General features: G+C 44.3%; 1 protein-coding gene across 2 annotated transcripts in view; it reads right to left on the reverse strand.

Annotated features, from left to right (window-relative positions):
• CERK (ceramide kinase) overlaps positions 1 to 14,754 on the reverse strand; it is a 126,012-nt gene extending 111,258 nt beyond the window's left edge. The window contains exons 1-2 of one of the 2 annotated variants that reach the window (XM_030216414.1): positions 14,420 to 14,754; positions 3,056 to 3,127 (exon numbers count right to left, since the gene is read on the reverse strand). In XM_030216414.1, coding sequence (XP_030072274.1) covers positions 3,056 to 3,127; positions 14,420 to 14,543 — 196 coding nt within the window. In that variant the 5' untranslated portion in view covers positions 14,544 to 14,754. The remainder of the gene's footprint in view (positions 1 to 3,055; positions 3,128 to 14,419) is intronic. The other variant, XM_030216415.1, reaches the window with a different exon arrangement.
• Positions 14,755 to 17,599: the final 2,845 nt, after the last annotated feature.

Consider the following 17,599-nt stretch of genomic DNA (forward strand, 5'->3'; position numbering starts at 1 on the left):
GCACGCTGTACTCCTGTTTCCCCGGGTCCAACAACAATATTTGTGTACATACCCAGTGCTGGGATATTCTCTGCTTCCAGTGGCGTTCGTCTGCTCTCTGTGCTGCTCAGACAATGAGGCATTCTACAGCTGAATGCTCCTCCCTTCTTCTGTTTTTTTCTTCTGATAGGTGAGTTCTATGTCACATTCCGTTGCCTGGTAACAGTTCTGCTTTGTTAGTGGGAAAGCCGCTTCTGATAGGTCCCTTCTGATAGGTCCGTGTTATGTCGGATGGCTTCACCACCATGAAACCATGAACCCTTTATCGTGTGCTGTGACTTCAGAATCTTTGTCCTCAGAATGTTCACGGTGCCTTTTATTATATTAGATAAAGGGGGGGGGGGGGGGAGAGAACATATTACGAATACATATTATTAGGTGGCATTCCAGTCTTCCTTTCAAAGAAGAGGCCCTAAGCAGTTTCATGTGACCATTCTGGCACTGCAAAAGAAAAGTTCTTATTTTCATATTCTCCCAGGTAAACCCGTCTATGGAAATGCCAGGATACTCCTTCATGCACTCCTCAACAGGTTCACTTCCACACAAAGCTCTGACCTCTCTTGGTGTTTTTGGCATGTACACTGATCATTTGAGGACTTCTTGCCAATGTTAGTATTGCTTGGCTCAACTCCCAATGCTTTGGGTTCTTCTGCCAGTGCTGTTAACGCATGAAACCTCTGAAAATAAACTGAAGCAATTTAATGGTGTATCAGCTTCTTTTCATTGCTTAGATGCTTAAAAGCACAAAAAGAAGTGGACCCATTATATTGCCTTTTAAGCAACAGTGACAACATGGAATAACTGGTAACTCTTCAGCTCAAAAACTATGCTGAGATGAAAAAAAACAAACAAACCCCAAAACACTGAAATGGAGGCAAGCAGAGTACATACAATGCAAAAACCAGAGGAGAGAAGACTATCTGGGTCAGCAAGCAGGTTTTGACTTTAATAAAACTCTTTCTGAAACTGGATTTCTACCTTTCCACAATTTCTCTTTCACTTCTAAAGTTGCAGTTCCTTTCTGTGTTATTATTGGTTTATGATTATTGTAAACCACTTCGATATATAGGAAAGGTGGTATATTAAGCCCTATTAAACTACACTACCTGGCAAGATGCCAGAACAGTAACACAGACTTATGTTGCTTACCCTAGAAAATATAGTGGAGTTTCCCAAGTCCATCTTCATAATGGCTTATAGACTTTTTTTTTTTTTTAGAAAGTATCCAAACCGTTTTTAAACCCTGCTAAGCTAACTTATTTTACAACATTCTCTGGCAATGAATTCCAGAGTTTAATTATACATTGAGTAAAGAAATATTTTCTTCGGTTTAGTACCACTCTGCTCTGTATTTTATAGACCTCTATCATATTTCCCCTCAGCCATCTCTTCTCCAAGTTGAAGAGCACAAGCCGCTTTAGCCTTTCCTCATAGGGAAGTTGTCCCATCAACTTTATCATTTTCACCGCCCTTCTCTGTACCTTTTCTAATTTTGCTGTATCTTTTTTTATATGCAGTGACCAGAATTGCACATAATATTTAAGGTGCTTTCGCACCATACAGCGATACAATTGCGTTACAACATTCTCATTTTTGTTTTTCATTCCTTTCCAGACACCATGGTGATTTTGTGCTTGGAATTTATTGAGGCATGAGCTAAAGTGTACAGGACATTGCAACAGGATGTTAACATTAGAAACAGCAATAAAAATTAAGGATAAAAGGCAAGGCTTCTGATTCTTCATGGAATCATTGCCGGAAACTGGCAGTCCAGTCACAATCCTGTAATCTAATAGCGATACTCCCTAGAATGTAGTAGTTAGTCTGCATTTTATTGTCCAACCCCCACTTCTTTCAAATTTATTTTCCAGATTTACTATACTGCCTTTCACAAAAGTACGCATACATCAAAGTGGTTTACAATATATATAACAATACCTGACTAAAAAAAAAAAAATAAAAGCAAGACAAACTTGACAAGCAACAAAAGGAATGGATGTAAAGTAGCACAATAATCTTTAACCAGCAGACAATATATGATTAAAAAGATAAAAAAAAAAAAAAACCCTTGTGAAACACCAGGAGTACACATAGAAAAGGGGATAGGCCCTCCAAAACAGGTCGTCTACCCAAAACCAGCTGACCCCACAATCAGTAGTAACACTGCAAAAACAATTACGCCTTAACCATTTTTTAAATCTCACAACAGATTTTTCCCTTTCCATCCTTACATCTGATGGCAAAGAATTCCAGAGAGATACTGCCACAATACTGAACCGCAGGTACATCAGAAAGTATTACTAGAAGAACTATGCCAAGATCTCCGAGTAGAAGGAGCCACTAAATGATTATCCTGGGATGATCGAAGATATCTTTTACACTATTAACATTTAAGATCTTAAGGCTCATTTTTGCTGGCATTTGAGGACTCCTAGGGGGATTAACAAGTCATGCTACGAGGCTCGCTACATTTTCTCTTTAATTAATTATTATGGAAAGAAGGAATCAAAACATACTTCAAAGAACAAAACAAATTAGTAAAGCAGTTCCCCCTCCACATTATATATATATACGTTACTACATCCCCTCCCATCTCTTAGTTACCCTTCCTACCTACAGACCTCAAACAACAAAGCATCATATGTGGGATCACCCATGTGCATCCTCCATGGTGACCCCTGCTAGAAACCAACCAACTTTATATAAATTACTTCCTAAATGTGTAGCATCAAATGGCCTTTATTATTCCATCGCCCAAATGTATACATACAGTATCAGCATGTACTACAAGAGATGCCCTGAAACCGATTAAGTCAAGATACCTCCCTTCCTTAAAATCAACTGCTGTCACATTCCAGAAACGTTAGTTAGCAGCTCACTTACTGGCAAGTACTTCATGAAATGTGTACAAAATGAATGATGAAGGCTGAGCAGGACTTAAAAAGATACAAAGCATACAGTAGAACGAATTATTTGAATAACATCTTCCCCCAACAGCTGAGGAAGATGCGCCTACCTGAAGGATACTGCTCAGTGAGTCGGCCTATTAGGCCTCTTGCTCTGTGGAGCACTCTTGCCAAGCAGAGTCCTGGGGGAAAACAGGATAATCTGTTTAACACTGTCTATCACACAACTAAGGCACATTTGTCAGAAAACTGTCTGTGTATGTGTGTCACTATGTTTTAAGAAAACATATGCACCTCCAGTGGCAAGACTATAAAAATCAAGGTAGCAGTTGTACAGAGGAGTTCTGTTAGAATAGCATAAATATTTAAGATTATTCTAAGGTTAAAAAGTCAAGAGGATTTGTCAACATCCTCGGCTCCTAAAACAGTTCGAAAGAACCCCATTTCATATTCCCATTTTCAAAATGAATTATATTTCTTGATTACCACCACATTAAAAAAAAAAAAGAGACAAAAAAGCAACAATAATAAGAACCTGTTCAAATGAGATGTTCTGACCCCCCCCCCCCCCAGATTCTATATATGGCGCTCTGAGTTGTGCATGCAAATTTGGACATGCGTCCAATTTGCAAGCGCAACTTAATTGATGAGTCAATTAGTGCCAATAACTGGGCAATAACAAGCAATTATCACTAACTGGCAATAATTTGAATTTACGTGCACATCTTTTTAGGTGTAGGCTATAAAGAGGTGCATGTAAATTCTAGTGTGCAAATCCAAAAAGGGGGTATGATCATGGGAGGGGTATGGGCATTCCTAAACTTTATGCATATCGTTACAGAATTAGCAAGATCTGCGCCTAGTTTATGCATGGAGATTTGCACTAGGTTTTCATTGGTGTAAATGGTCGCATCTAAATGTTGTTGTAGTTCCCAACGCTAAGTGCTATTCTATAAACCGTGCCTAGAAAAGCACCAAGTACTATTTTCTTTGGCGCCATGTTTTTAGCCACCATTTATACAATCTAGTGCTGAATGTATTCATCTCTAACCTTTGCAAAATACAACACACCGTCTAGTAGACTCTAGAAAGAGCCAATAAGAGCCCTGGCTAACTGGAACTAGACTCAGTATTATCATACCAAAGCAGAAGCAAAAGAACCTTATTCTGTGCAACCAGGAAACTTGAGCAGCCACCAAGGACATACCATCAACGAGCATGTGCCTCTTGCTTAATGTGCTGAATGCTATAGTAAACGTAAATGCTTCACATTTGTAGTCTTTTTTGTTTAATTTTTTTTTTTTACAAAAAAAAAAACAAAAAAACAGCAAACGCACAAAGCAGCTCTAATGAAAATCGCTAATCAAAAAACAAAATCGATCGTCATCACATCAAATACTGAGAGAGAGGATAGGCTGGTCCAGAGGATTAAAGGAAATCAAATTAGCAGGTAAGAACTAATTTCTCCTTCCTTAGCGTCCCTCCAGACTGGCCCAGAATGTAACTGATGGGAAGCATCAAAGCAGTAACTTTATGGGAGGGACCCAAGCAATCCCGCCATGACAACGTTCGCACCAAAAATAACCTCCTAACAACACTGAACATCCAACCAGTAATGTTTAGAAAAGGAACACAAGGAGAACTACGTTGCTGCCTTACAAAATTTCCAAAGAAGGCACTAAAAAACGCTTTGCCCATGACACAGCTTGGCCTCTGGTTGAATGGCTTTCTCGCCTTCTGGTATAAGTTTCCTGAAGAGAAGGTAAGCTGAAGCAATCACCTCTTTAAGCCACCTGGAGACAGTGGGTTTAGATGCTGCCAATCCTTTCCAGGACCCCTCAACCAACAGGAACAGACGAATATGTCTACATGTCTCTGTAGTCTTCAAATAATGCTTCAAAACCCTCCCAACATCCATCCCAACATCCAAACAACCACAGACATTGTTGATCCTCCGAACCAGAGGAAGAACCAAGAACAGGCAAAACCATGACTGGGACAAATGAAACCGCTACAAGACCTTAGGAAAAAAGGAAGGAACAGGGTGCGAAACTACCCGCTCCTTACAGAATTCGAGAAATGGGAGATCGACAATGCTTGCAACTCCGATACTCTCCTAGCCAAGGCAATGGCTACCAAAAATACTATCTTAAGCGTCAAATCTTTCAAAGAGATACCTAGTAAGAACTGAGAGAACCAGATTCAGATCCCAAACCGGAAAGATGGCCCTAGCAGAAGGCCTAAAGGAGACTCACTTCTTGGAGGAACCAAGAGATACCTAAATGACTACCTAAGGCCTTTCTCTAAAAGCAAGCAAGTGCCACAATTTGGACTTTTAAAAGATGCCAGCACCAGGCCTTTATCAAAACCGTGCTGCATAAAATCCAAAACCTCAGACACCAAAGCGCAAAATGGTGAAATGTTGCGATCTAAATACCATGCCTCAAAAATCCGCCAAGTTATGATATAATTCAAAGAAGTGGAACGATGACAAGACCAAAGTATTGTGGCAATCACCTTGGCGGAATAACCCCTCTTTATCAGCCAAGCCCATTCAAGAGCCAAGCCATAAGACTAAATCGAGCTGGGTGAGGATCAATTACTGGGCCCTAGACTAGGAGACCGTGAGACTCTGGCAATTTGAGAGGAGGGCCGACAAGATCGGCATACCAAGGTTTGCGGGACCAATCCGGCTCTATCACACAATTGCCAAGCTCTTGTGCGCCTCAATTCTTTGAATTAGATGCCCCAGAAGAGGCCACGGAGGAAAGGCATAAAGGAGCCCCGACGACCAAGGCTCAAGAAGAGCATCCATATCCTTTGCTTTGAGATCTCCTCTTCGACTGAAGTAGAGATGCACTTTGGTGTTGAGATTGGAGGCAAACAGATCCATGAACGAAAGCCCCCAGCAATCTAGGACCACTTGAAACACTGTTGCCTTGAGAGACCATTCTCCTGGGTCTAGAGTGTGATTGCTGAGAAAGTCTGCCTGAATATTCCCCATCCCTGCTACGTGAGATGCTGAAAGGGTGGCCAGATGATACTCCGCCCAACTCATGAGCTGCGCTGCTTCTTGTTCCAGGAGGCAACTCCTCATTCCCCCTTGCCGATTGACATAAGCTACTGCTAGCATTGTCTGACAGAATGCGTACTGATTCGTCTAGAAGCAGAGGATGAACGCCTCCAATGTGAATCAAATTGCCCTGGTCTCCAAGAGGTTGATCGAACAGGAAACCTCCAGCCACCACCTGAGGCTGCCATGCTACCGAGCCCTCAGCGGCAACCTCACCTGCAGGAAATATTTCTATGGGGACCATCTGAACAGAAGAGCCTTATGGAGAGATCTCACATGTGCCCTGGCCCACATCACTGCTTCTATCGTCTATGCCATGGATTCCAACACTTCAAAGACATTCCTTTGCACACGGAACTGGCCTGTGTAGAAAAACCTGAATTTGGGCTTGCACCTTGTGAATCCTTGTCTGGGGAAGAAACACAACTCTGAATAGTGCTGAAGGAGACCCCTAGGTAGCCGAGACACTGAGACAGAACCGGCGTTTTTTTTTTTGAAAGAGTTGACTATCCAACCAAGGGACTGGAGAAACTGAACCACCCAAGCAGTTACCTGGAGGCTCTCCTGGTACAATTTTGCTCTGATAAGCCATTCATCCAGGTAGGGATGAACCAAAATACCATCCTTCCTGAGAGCCGCAAACACGACCACCATAACCTTTGTGAACATGCGAGGAGCCAAAGCGAGTTCGAAAAGGAGAGCCTGAACTGGAAATGCTGGCCCAGAAACCGCTGATGCAGAGGCTGAATTGGAATGAGCAAATACACCTCCATCAAATCTAGCACAGTCAAAAATTACCCAGCGGCTGGACCCGGAAACACTCATTGGGCAGGACAGGCTGAGGATGAGAAAGACTGTCCTGAATCTTTGACTCCTCTTTGAGCCCCTCGAAAAGACTAATTTCTCTGAAAGAATCGGGACTGCTGAACCAGAGCCACTCCACCTGACCTATACTGGCAAAAATCTTGACCCTGCCCTCGACCAGCCAGCGGAGCATGACCCGACACCCTAGGCCAGTCCTCAGGAATTTGAGGCACTTTAGTATCCCCCAGACTGTGGACCAACTTCCCTAATTCTTCTCCAAAGAGATAGGACCCCAAAAACGGGAACTTACTCAACTTTGACTTAGAAGCTGCATCTGTGGATCAACCCCGCAGCCACAGCGAGCGCCTTGAAGCTACACCTAAGGCCATGGACTTAGAAGAGGCTCTTAGCAAATCGTACAAAGTATCCACCAAGAAGGCAGAGCCCATCTTAATCTTAGCCACTTCGGCATCTATCACACCAAAATTATCTGAAGCTCTATCCAAAACCCTCTCAGACCAGCGGAAACAAGCTTGAGCTACCAAAGAACCACAGATAGCTGTCTGAACCACTAAAGCAGAGACATCAAACTGCTCTTTAGGAGAGACTCCATACATCTATCCTAAACATCCTTAGCAGCCATGCCTCCATCCACGGGGACCATATTTCTCTTAGTAACAGCCGAGACCACTGCATCCACTGGAGGCTTGAGAAGGGACACAGACACAAACCATAGACCTAGCAAGCCGGAAAGGAGAATCTGGCACATCCCACACTGTGCCCAATAATATCCCTGATACCCTGGTGCATGAGGAAAGTCTTACCTGGATTTCTAATGCCCTTCACCAAGAAATCCACCTTACGGCCTTCCACAGCCGTGGGAACTTCTTCCTCAAAACATAAGGTAGAGGAACCCAAATAAATAAGCTCTTGTAAATCTTCTTTGTGAAATATTCTGACTACTGAAGGGTCCTCACCTGGCAAGGAAGACTCTGCACCTGAATCCCCCAGACCAGGATCCTCAGAAAGCAAACTGTCTCCTAAATAGTCAGAACCCTCCAGAGAGGGCATCTCCTGATCTGGCTCTGATATTAGATCTTCTTCTTGGTCCCAGGACACCCTTGGATGCTTGGCTGAGACCACCTGACTTTCTGAACACCTCCCATTCCCTCTCCCCCTCTCCAATACTCAGTGCAGCACATGTCCCTACCACTCTGAGTCCAGTATCTCCCCACCCTTTCCCTCCATCTCCCACAGGCCACAGTCCCACATTTCTCCCCACTACAGCATCTTCCCCCTCTCTCTCTCTGGGTCTCCCTGGGTAGTTTAGCATCGTCCCCCTCTGTGCCCAGTTGCCCACTGGTAGTTCATCACAACCTCTCTGGGTAGCTTGGCATCTCCTTCTCCCCCCTCACGTCCAGAGTTTCTTTTGCCCCTTCCCCTTCCAGTCTAGCATCTCTCCTGCCCCCCCCCCCCCCCCCCCACAAATCCAGCAGCTCTGCATCCCCCGCTTCAAACCTGTCTCCTTGCTCCTTCCTCCCTGAGGGTAAGTCAGAAGCTCTCCTGACGCCCGCCCCCCCCCCCCCCCCAAACACCTCTTCCACTTCTTCCAAAGCCAGTGGCGCTTCAAACCTGTCTCTCTGATGCAGCTGGCCCTGGAACCTTTCCTATGTATATCCCGGCCTCTGCACAGACAGGAAATTGCATCAGCAGGGGGCAGGGTGTGCAGAGGAAAGGTTCCAGAGCCAGCTTCAGACAGCGTGTGTTGATTGCTGCTGCAGCAAGGAGACAGATTTGAAGCATTGCGAGCATGGGAAAAAGCGTGAGAGCTACTGACTTTCACTTGCGAGGTAGGGGGGGAGAAGGGCATCAAGAGAGCTGCTGACTCGCCCTTGGGGAAGAGGGAGGAGGAAATGCAGCATGAGGAAGAAAAAAAGATGCTGCAACCACAAAGTGAAAAATTGCAGCACAGACAAGAGAGACCCAAGGGGTAAAAGGAGGAAGATCGCATGATCTGGACGGGATTCTCGCAAACTCCCATGGCACACAGGTTGAAAACGCTGATCTAAAGAGATCTCATAGCCAGAAGCCAGGGGTTGACCTTCCTCCCTTGTTTAAAAAAGAAAAAAAAACCCGCATCAGATAATGTTAACAAATCTATGTAAGCCACATTGAGCCTGCAAATAGGTGGGGGAATGTGGGATACAAATGCAATAAATAAATAAATAAATGCTTTTGATTACAGTGAATACAATTGCTTAGGAATATTAAAAACTTTCATGAGGTAAAAATGTCAGTTTGGGGGAAACAAATTATGTTTTATAAAACACAAAGTTCTGCACCATACCAAAGGTTTCTAATTTTTTTAACTCTTCAATGGATTGTCCTTCATTAAGGCAACCTGTTAATCCTTAGGTTACTCAAGTTGTTACTCAGTCTGAGTCATTCTAATGTCCACCAATACTACCATCTGCTCTGTTTTGAGCTTTCTAGAGATGCTTGTAATTATAAAGACAATAACTTCTGTGAAAGAAACATTCAGCTTAACTAGTGCTTCCCCACTGAGTAATTAAAGAAAGTCTGGGCAAAAGTAATGGGGTAAAAATGATCTTGAAACCAAGCAAGCCACTCCCCTCAATTCCTTTCTTCCTGCCAATACACCAACGATTGTTCAATGACCACCAAAAACAGATTCTTTTGACTGCTCTAGAACTTTAAACTTCTATGAAAGTACCAGCTAGATTGCCAACAGACTCTTTCCACCAAGAATTCATAAGTATTTTATGAAAATAAATCATGAAATTTATATAAATTGTAGCATGTTATTTATTCTGCATATTATCCAAATCAATTTAGCCAAAAGACATCCAAAGGATCTGCAACTGGTTTAAAATTTTACATTGGATAGTTTCTACATTATCCATCTATGAAAGCAATACTGTAATGTGTGTGTAGGGTGGGGGGGGGGGGGGGGGAGAGAGAAGATAATTGCCCAACAGGCCATCTAAGAAAATATTCCACAAAATTACTTATTTTATAAATGACAATAAAGGTACTTGTAAGCTTTTATAAAATAGGGTTCTACTGTGCAAAATCAAGCACAACCTTTCTATACACCATCAAAGAAGTTTGTGTCATTTTCTACAAGTACAAAACGTTTTACACCTGAAAAGAAATCTTTCTAAAAATTACCCCTTATATCTCAGAAATTCTGAAGTTTTAGCATTCACTACACAAAACAACATGCAATAATCTATTGATAATTAGGGACTCAAATCATTAACTTGGACCATAACATAGGAGAAAATAAATGGCATTCCAACGAGAACAGGTATTATGAGTTTACTAGAATAGAATTGTACCTTTACTCTGATCTGAATTTGGAAGCAACTGAGGGCCAGATGCACTAAACTTAACGAGCCATTAACAAGCAAGTAGTAAAACATGGCATGCACAAAAGGTTTCTCGGAGCCATTTTCCATTCACAGTAGCAGCTAACGAAAACAAAATGCAGATGAGCAAATTAGTATTATAATGTGTAGAAATCATATTGTAATTAGATGCACTACCGTTTTACGATTGCCTAACCATTGAAAATCTAACTGGATGTCTGTACCTCTCGTTGGGGCTGCACAGCCTCTAAAAACTTCTATAAATGTAACCAAAAAAAAAAAAAAAATTGGGAAAAAAAAACCGTCCAAGTGCTTGTCAGGGATGTCCTTTATAGATGTCCTTCACTGCCTAGCCACGTCCAAGTGCTCGTCAGGGCCATCCTTCTAAAGCGCCTAACATGGACGCCCTTCACTGAAACATTAAAAGAAAAAAAGGACGGCCCTGACGAGCAATTGGACGCTTTTCCCCAGATTTTTTGTGATGGGTGTTCTTCTGCGAGGACGTCCGAATCAAAAACTATTTGGACGTCTCTTTCGATTATGCCCCTCCTCCCGGTCTCTCTCAGCCAATCACAGTGCGTTTAGCTGTCACCGGTGTCAGCTAAACGTGCTGTGATTGGCTGAGACAGACCTGTAGGGGCGCATAATCGAAAGGGACGTCCAAATAGTTTTTTTTTTATGTCCTCGCACGTCCCGATGCCGCCGGTGGTCATTTGGGGCAACTCACACCCCCCATCGCCCCCAGAGCCGCGCGTTCCCAGGGAGGAGGGTCTGCACGGTCAGCTGCAATCCACCCCCTTCTTCTGAGAGTGGGGCGGCAGGGATCACCGGCTGTACCGGCGGCTGCAGCTTGCGCTCCGGCCTGCAGCTTGACAAGGGCTCATCAGGGACGTCCTTTTTGGACGTCTTTGGCATGCGCAGAGCAGCCAGCATAACGCTTGGCTGCTCTGCGCATGCTCTATCAGGCGACTGGTTTCCAAGGGAATAGAGAATGCAAGAGAGCCACAACGAGCAGCTCATTTGCATTCCATTTCCTTGATGCATGGCCGTTCCCTACCGATTCGCTACGGAATTGGTAAGGGAATGGCTTTTCCGAGGACTTTAGTGCATCTTCCCATTAGTCCTGAAGTTGCAAAGAAAAAAATGTATCCTACTGATAACTTTAACAAAGGGATAATGTCCGTTTCTCTAGCTTTGGGGTGTAAATGCTGCTGAAGTAATTTGCATTCCATTATGGGGCAGACCATCAGGTGCATATAGTGTGAATCAATCAGGTGTACATCCTAAGGAAGAGAAAAATGTGTTTGGCTACGCTCAATTTATTCCAAAACAGACAATGAAATGCAAACAGACAGACCAAAAAAAAAGCAGTAAATGCAGTTATACAAGGCCAGAATCTCATTACAATCTTGAACTACCCATGTATTGTGTCTCAGAAAGCATTGTTTTTGATACACAGCATGAATAATTCATGTGTAGACTGCAAAGTGCATTAATTTCTAGTACAGCAAAAGGCCTTTTATTTTTCTGAGTTCTTTGGACATGCACACAAGTGTCAGCAACAGAGCTAGCTGTAATTAAGTTTTAGACTGTTTCATTATCTTATTTTCTTATTTCATGAAGAGGTTACGTGCATGTGGTGTTGTACTCTTAGCAATCAGCCCAACTTTCCTTCCCAATACTTATTTTTCTAGTCAAGGACACATAATTCTGCCAATTTATTAAAAATAAAAAATGAAAGCTAAGAGCTTTAAAAAATATTTTCCAAAATTGAATTACTGTGAAACATACAGGACAAGATGGAAGATTGAAATACTGATGGTCCTAATACATGCCTCTACAGGAGAGCATTTTTTTTGTTACATTTGTACCCTGCACTTTCCCACTCATGGCAGGCTCAATGCGGCTTACATGGGGCAATGGAGGGTTAAGTGACTTGCCTAGAGTCACAAGGAGCTGCCTGTGCCTGAAGTGGGAATCGAACTCAGTTCCACACTTCTCCAGGACCAAAGTCCACCACCCTAACCACTAGGCCACTCCTCACTGTTTGTTTCTCTTTGCCTCTTTAAAATGGAATTACCTTAAGCAAAAGATCTTTCATTATCAGTTCAAACCACTTTTCACCAATAAAATCCAGGATTCTTGAATTGATTTTTCCCTTATGTAAAATGATTTTTACCCAAATTTCAAATTACATACTTGTAAGCTCTCAATGATATCCAGCATCTCCTTTCCCAGAACACCTACAGCAGGGTGGGTGCAAGAATTGGGCCATAGAAAAGAGCAGGGGGAGTGTTCTTTGGAGTAGGCAGTGAAGGGGCTTGGGTGACCTCTTGGCAGCATTCTGGTCCAGACCCCATAGAACCTTTAGGCGGCTCTGAAAATGACTGTCCAAATCTTCTGGAAGCGAGAATGAAGGCAATCCAAACACCAATATTTAGCAAAGCCTTTGACATGATCCCTCACAGGTGACTGATAAATAATCTGACTATCCTTGGTATGGGACCTAAAGTGACTGACTGGGTTAAAAACTGGTTAAGGGCTAAACTGGTGTTTAACCCTGCCCAGTGCATCCCAGAATACACTGATCAGGGTCTGGGTGCCACCATTTTGTTCTGGGCAGGCCCGAGGCAGGAGAAAGAAGTTGTTGCTCCTGCCTCCATCTCGTTGTAAAGGTACAGGGAGGAGCGGGGGTGTGGGTCAGGTATGGGAGGGTGCAGGTCTGCGAAGGGGAAAGGATTTGATCTAACTGGACCACCAGGGAAAATTTTTTTTAAAGGTTTCGGAGTCATGGGTTGTGATCAACTGAACCACCAGGGAAAGTTTTAAAAAAAAAGATTTTTTTTCGGGGGGGGGGGGGGGGGGGTCAGGGGTCAGGGCCATTGGACCACCAGGGAAATAAGATGCGGGGGGTTGTTGTGGTCCAGTGGACCACCAGTGAAATTTGAAAAAAAAAATTCAAGGAGAGGGAGAGGGGAGAGGTAGGAAGCACAAGCAGACAGCCTTTATAGCTTCCTGCTTGTGCTTCTCTCCTCTCCGACAGCTCCAGAGCAGCCGTAAAATTTCCTCATTTGGGCTGCACTGGAGCTGTGCATCCCATGGAATGCACATTAGATTACGAATGAGCTCACTGTAATACATTTGCATGGGGTTCTCTGTGGCTGCTAACAGAACACATTAGCGCCACTGAAAACCCCTTTATGAATTCTAGCTACCTAAATGCTTGCTTTAGACTGGATAGAACCAGAGTAAAGCAAACATTAATAGCAAGGTAAGCTTTGTGCATCTGGCTTTCAGCAACTTAGCTTTAGTGCTTCTGTGTTTTAGTAGAGCTCAGTGTCACAGAATGAACTTCAGAATGTCCTCATATAAAACCATTAAACCAAACCTTGGCCAGCATTTCGCAAAACTGTTTCAGGGTTTATGGTTATTTGCTCTAGACATCCAGCATTTCACAGGAGAATGTTTTATCACTCAGGCTACCTTAAACTATTTAACATTCTTTTAAAAGTAAAGCTGGTATTAAAAGCATACAGAGAAAGTAAGAAGAATACACTTTCTAAAGTGCATAGTACAGGTTTTGCATTTTCTGCGTCCTTCATGGCATTTAGCTGACAAAACACTGTAAACCAAAGAGGAGAATGAGAGCCATAGGAAGGTCATACACTGCCTACTGTTCTGCAAACAGCACAAGATAACAAAATTCGTTGACAGGAAATGACATTAATACCGGCCTGCTTCTTGCAGTATCATCCAAACTGTATGTAATACTCATTAAAATGTATTTTATCTGTCACTTCAATCTCAATCAAAAATTCCAGGGACACTATGGTTGAACAACTCCAAAGCTTAAAAAAAAAAATAATTCAATTCTGTACACAAAATAAATTAAAGCACAGTTGCTGCTTCTCATAATTCTGAAGCTTTACAAAACTGTCAGGGCCGAAATTACTAACGGGATTTTTATCTATAGCACAGTGAGTACTATTACTGTGCGACCGAGAAACAGAAAGCCACTCATCGATTGGGCGCACAAAAGAACCGATGCATGGAAAAATACTGCAAGCAGCTGGTTTCCCTGAGGGCACTGCCGTTCTCTGCTCCAGTAACAAAGGCCACCACGTCCCATCTGGTAGAACCGAAGTGCTATTCGGATCAGCAACACATTCCTCCTCCGGTAAGAGCAGTGTCCGCCTGCCACTCACCTCTGCCACTCTTGGGTTGCAGTTCTTTCCAGCTCAGCGCCGGCCGCTCCGGATCTAAGACGGCTTCGTTGCGTCGGTTCTTTACCCAGAGCTGCGAAACGAGCGGCCGCCGTGCGGACTCCATGCTGCTGGCATCGGCTGGTGCGCTCTGTGCCCCAGGCACTGGCTTTCTCTGCGCACAGACAGCGGCTCTAGGTCAGGCCGCTTCCTCGAGCTAGCGGTCCTCTCTCCCCATTGTTCTGGGCGGGACTCGAGCAGAGCAGCCTGCCTGGGGCCGCCCCCCCCTCGACGTCAGCGTTAGAGCAGGTACGGGGAGGGGAGGGGAGGGGGCAAGGCAGCGGTCTGTGCGAGGAGGAGGAGGGAAGGGAACGGCAAACGGTTCGAGGCTGTTGTGCTGGCCGTGACCCCGCCTGACCTTATGATGTCAGCGCAGCACCTCGGCCTTTGGTGCGAGGAGAACGTGACAATTAAAGCGCGCGCCTCGCGGCTGTTTAGCTACTCGAATAAACAGGGCTTGTCGGCTCCTGTCAAAACGTTAACCTCTCTCACGCGACCAGCCACCACTACTGTAACGGTGTAATATAAGGGAAAACTCAGCCGTTGGAGACAGAGTAGTAGAAGTGGCTGTGTTCCGGCCGTGCCGCTAGACGGATTTGGCTTCCACCTAGGACGAAGGGGGCAGGAGAGCAGCATCTCTTCTCCCCCATCCCATCCCGTGTCCAGCATCTGCCCCTCTTATTTATTTAGATTTTGCTCACACCTTTTTCAGTAGTAGCTCAAGATGAGTTACATTCAGGTACTCTGGATATTTCTCTATCCCAGGAGGGCTCACAGTCCCAACACCTGCTACCTGAATGCCTGGACTGAGGCTAAAGTTGAAAGCAGACTCGTCTAGGGCTTTTAAAGTTAAACACAGACTTAAGTTGTGCTCAAGCCCTGTCATCCTGCCCTCGCCACACTCAAGTGGTGCTAGATTTAAAGGCAATGAGCCAGAGCTGACTCTGCTTTAAACTCTCCAGCGGAGAGTGAAGGAGATGAAGGGGAGAGGAGAAAGGGGGATGCTGGCCACCTGGGTGGAAGGGGAAGCGAGATGCTGGACTATGGAGAGGGCACATTGCTAAAGGCTGAACAAGGGTGTTGATACCCTTCGACTGGCCCTGGTTCTGGTAATAGAAATTGACAATGGAGTGGAGGAGTGGCCTAGTGGTTAGGGTGGTGGACTCTGGTCCTGGGGAACTGAGTTCGATTTCCACTTCAGGCACAGGCAGCTCCTTGTGACTCTGGGCAAGTCACTTAACCCTCCATTGCCCCATGTAAGCCACATTGAGCCTGCCATGAGTGGGAAAGCGCGGGGTACAAATGTAACAACAACAAAAAAATTTGAACGCATAAATGTGGGACATCTACTGGGCCAGGAGGGCAAAAAAGACTAGTAAGGCAGCAAATGAGGCCTGCAGTGATTCATAAGTGAGTGGGATAGAGGTCTGCAGAGGGGGTGCCTGAGGGAGGTGGAGTTTTCATGTTCAAGTGGAGGAGTGGCCTAGTGGTTAGGGTGGTGGACTTTGGTCCTGAGGAACTGAGTTCAATTCCCGGCACAGGCAGCTCCTCACAGGCTGCTCCTTGTGACTCTGGGCAAGTCACTTAACCCTCCATTGCCCCATGTAAGCTGCATTGAGCCTGCCATGAGTGGGAAAGCGCGGGGTACAAATGTAACAAAAACAAACAAAAAAAAGTTATAGAATTAATATGTACAATAGGGGTTACTTGAATGTTATGGCATGGAGAGTCCTAAGCTACCTGATTTAAGGGTGTGCTTATTAATACGCACAGCGTTGCCGACGCAGACCTTTCAAAGTGAATGGGCGGTATCGGCACTAGCACACAGACAGCCGCGCTAGTGGCTTCGTAAACCTCAGCATTAGTTTTTTAAGCAAAAATTTTTAAAAAGTGCACACCCTAACTCTTATAACCCACAAAGGGCTGTCTTCACTACTTTGTCCAGTGCCTGTTTGCCAAATATATTTCAACCCACTTATGAGAACATAAGTATTGCTGTACTGGGTCATACTAAAGGTCCCAAAATGTAGCAAGATTCCATGCTGCATAGCCCCAGGGATAAATAGTGGCTTTCCTTCAGTCTTCCTTAATAATGGTCTATTGACTTCCTCTCCAGGAACTTGTCCAAGCCTTTTTAAACCCAATTAACCTACTGCTTTTACCACACTGTTTATTCCAGAGTTCAACTGTGCATTCAGTGAAAAGCTATTTTTTTAATCAATATCAAGTCTTCTATTTGCAGGGGGGGGGGGGGGGTTGGGGGGGAGGGAGGATACAGGATGCTATTTTTACTAGCTGGGCTTTGGAAAGATGGCTTTGTGCTCATATCCTCTGTCATGCTTGAGAGCAGGCAAATGATGATCCTACCTGTGCCTCTAATGACTTCACCCAGACTCCTGACCATTACGGCAAAGGTCCTTATAGCAACCAGCATAAGAGAAGTAGGGAGCACTAGGGACCCATATAAATTTCACCATGGTGGAGAAACAGGCACTCGTGATGTAGGAGAAAAAATGAAGATAGTCTTCCCATTCACAGTCATACTCCACATGCCCTGACTTAGGAGTGTGGTTCATTCCTGTCATGGTATGTGCAAAACTAATCCATTTGGAGAATTTGCCTCCTTCAGGGGTCCTTTCTTTTTCATCCCCTGTACCCTCTTCTTAGGATACTCCCTCTTGCTTTTCCAAGTTTCCTTGACCCTGGGTTTCTCGGTTCCCTCTCCTTCTCTTGCATGAATTCTACGTGAGGCAGCCTGTCCACAGCAGAGAGTTACAATGGAGCGTATGATATATTCATCCTATTGTGAAGGTGACACAGGATATAGGAGTCAGAAGAGGTGGATCTCTAACACTAAAATGTTGTTGGGAGCATCCCTGTATCATGAATCAGTATAGGCTTCTGCTCATCCAGTAGCATAAGTAAAGGGTTCCTGCTAGTATATTTTTATTTACAGCACTCCCCCTCTGCTTGGAAACTTGTATAACTTGAGATTTTACTGTTAAAGTCCACATCCCTCTGGTCATCCACTACAGCATTATATCATTTGTAAACATAAGACAGCACATGAGCTTCAATGCAGTGGCAAAAGTTCAAATCATGGTCTTCCCCCCCCCCCCCCCC

The sequence above is a fragment of the Microcaecilia unicolor genome, chromosome 10 (assembly GCF_901765095.1).
Source record: "Microcaecilia unicolor chromosome 10, aMicUni1.1, whole genome shotgun sequence".
NCBI lineage: Eukaryota > Metazoa > Chordata > Amphibia > Gymnophiona > Siphonopidae > Microcaecilia > Microcaecilia unicolor.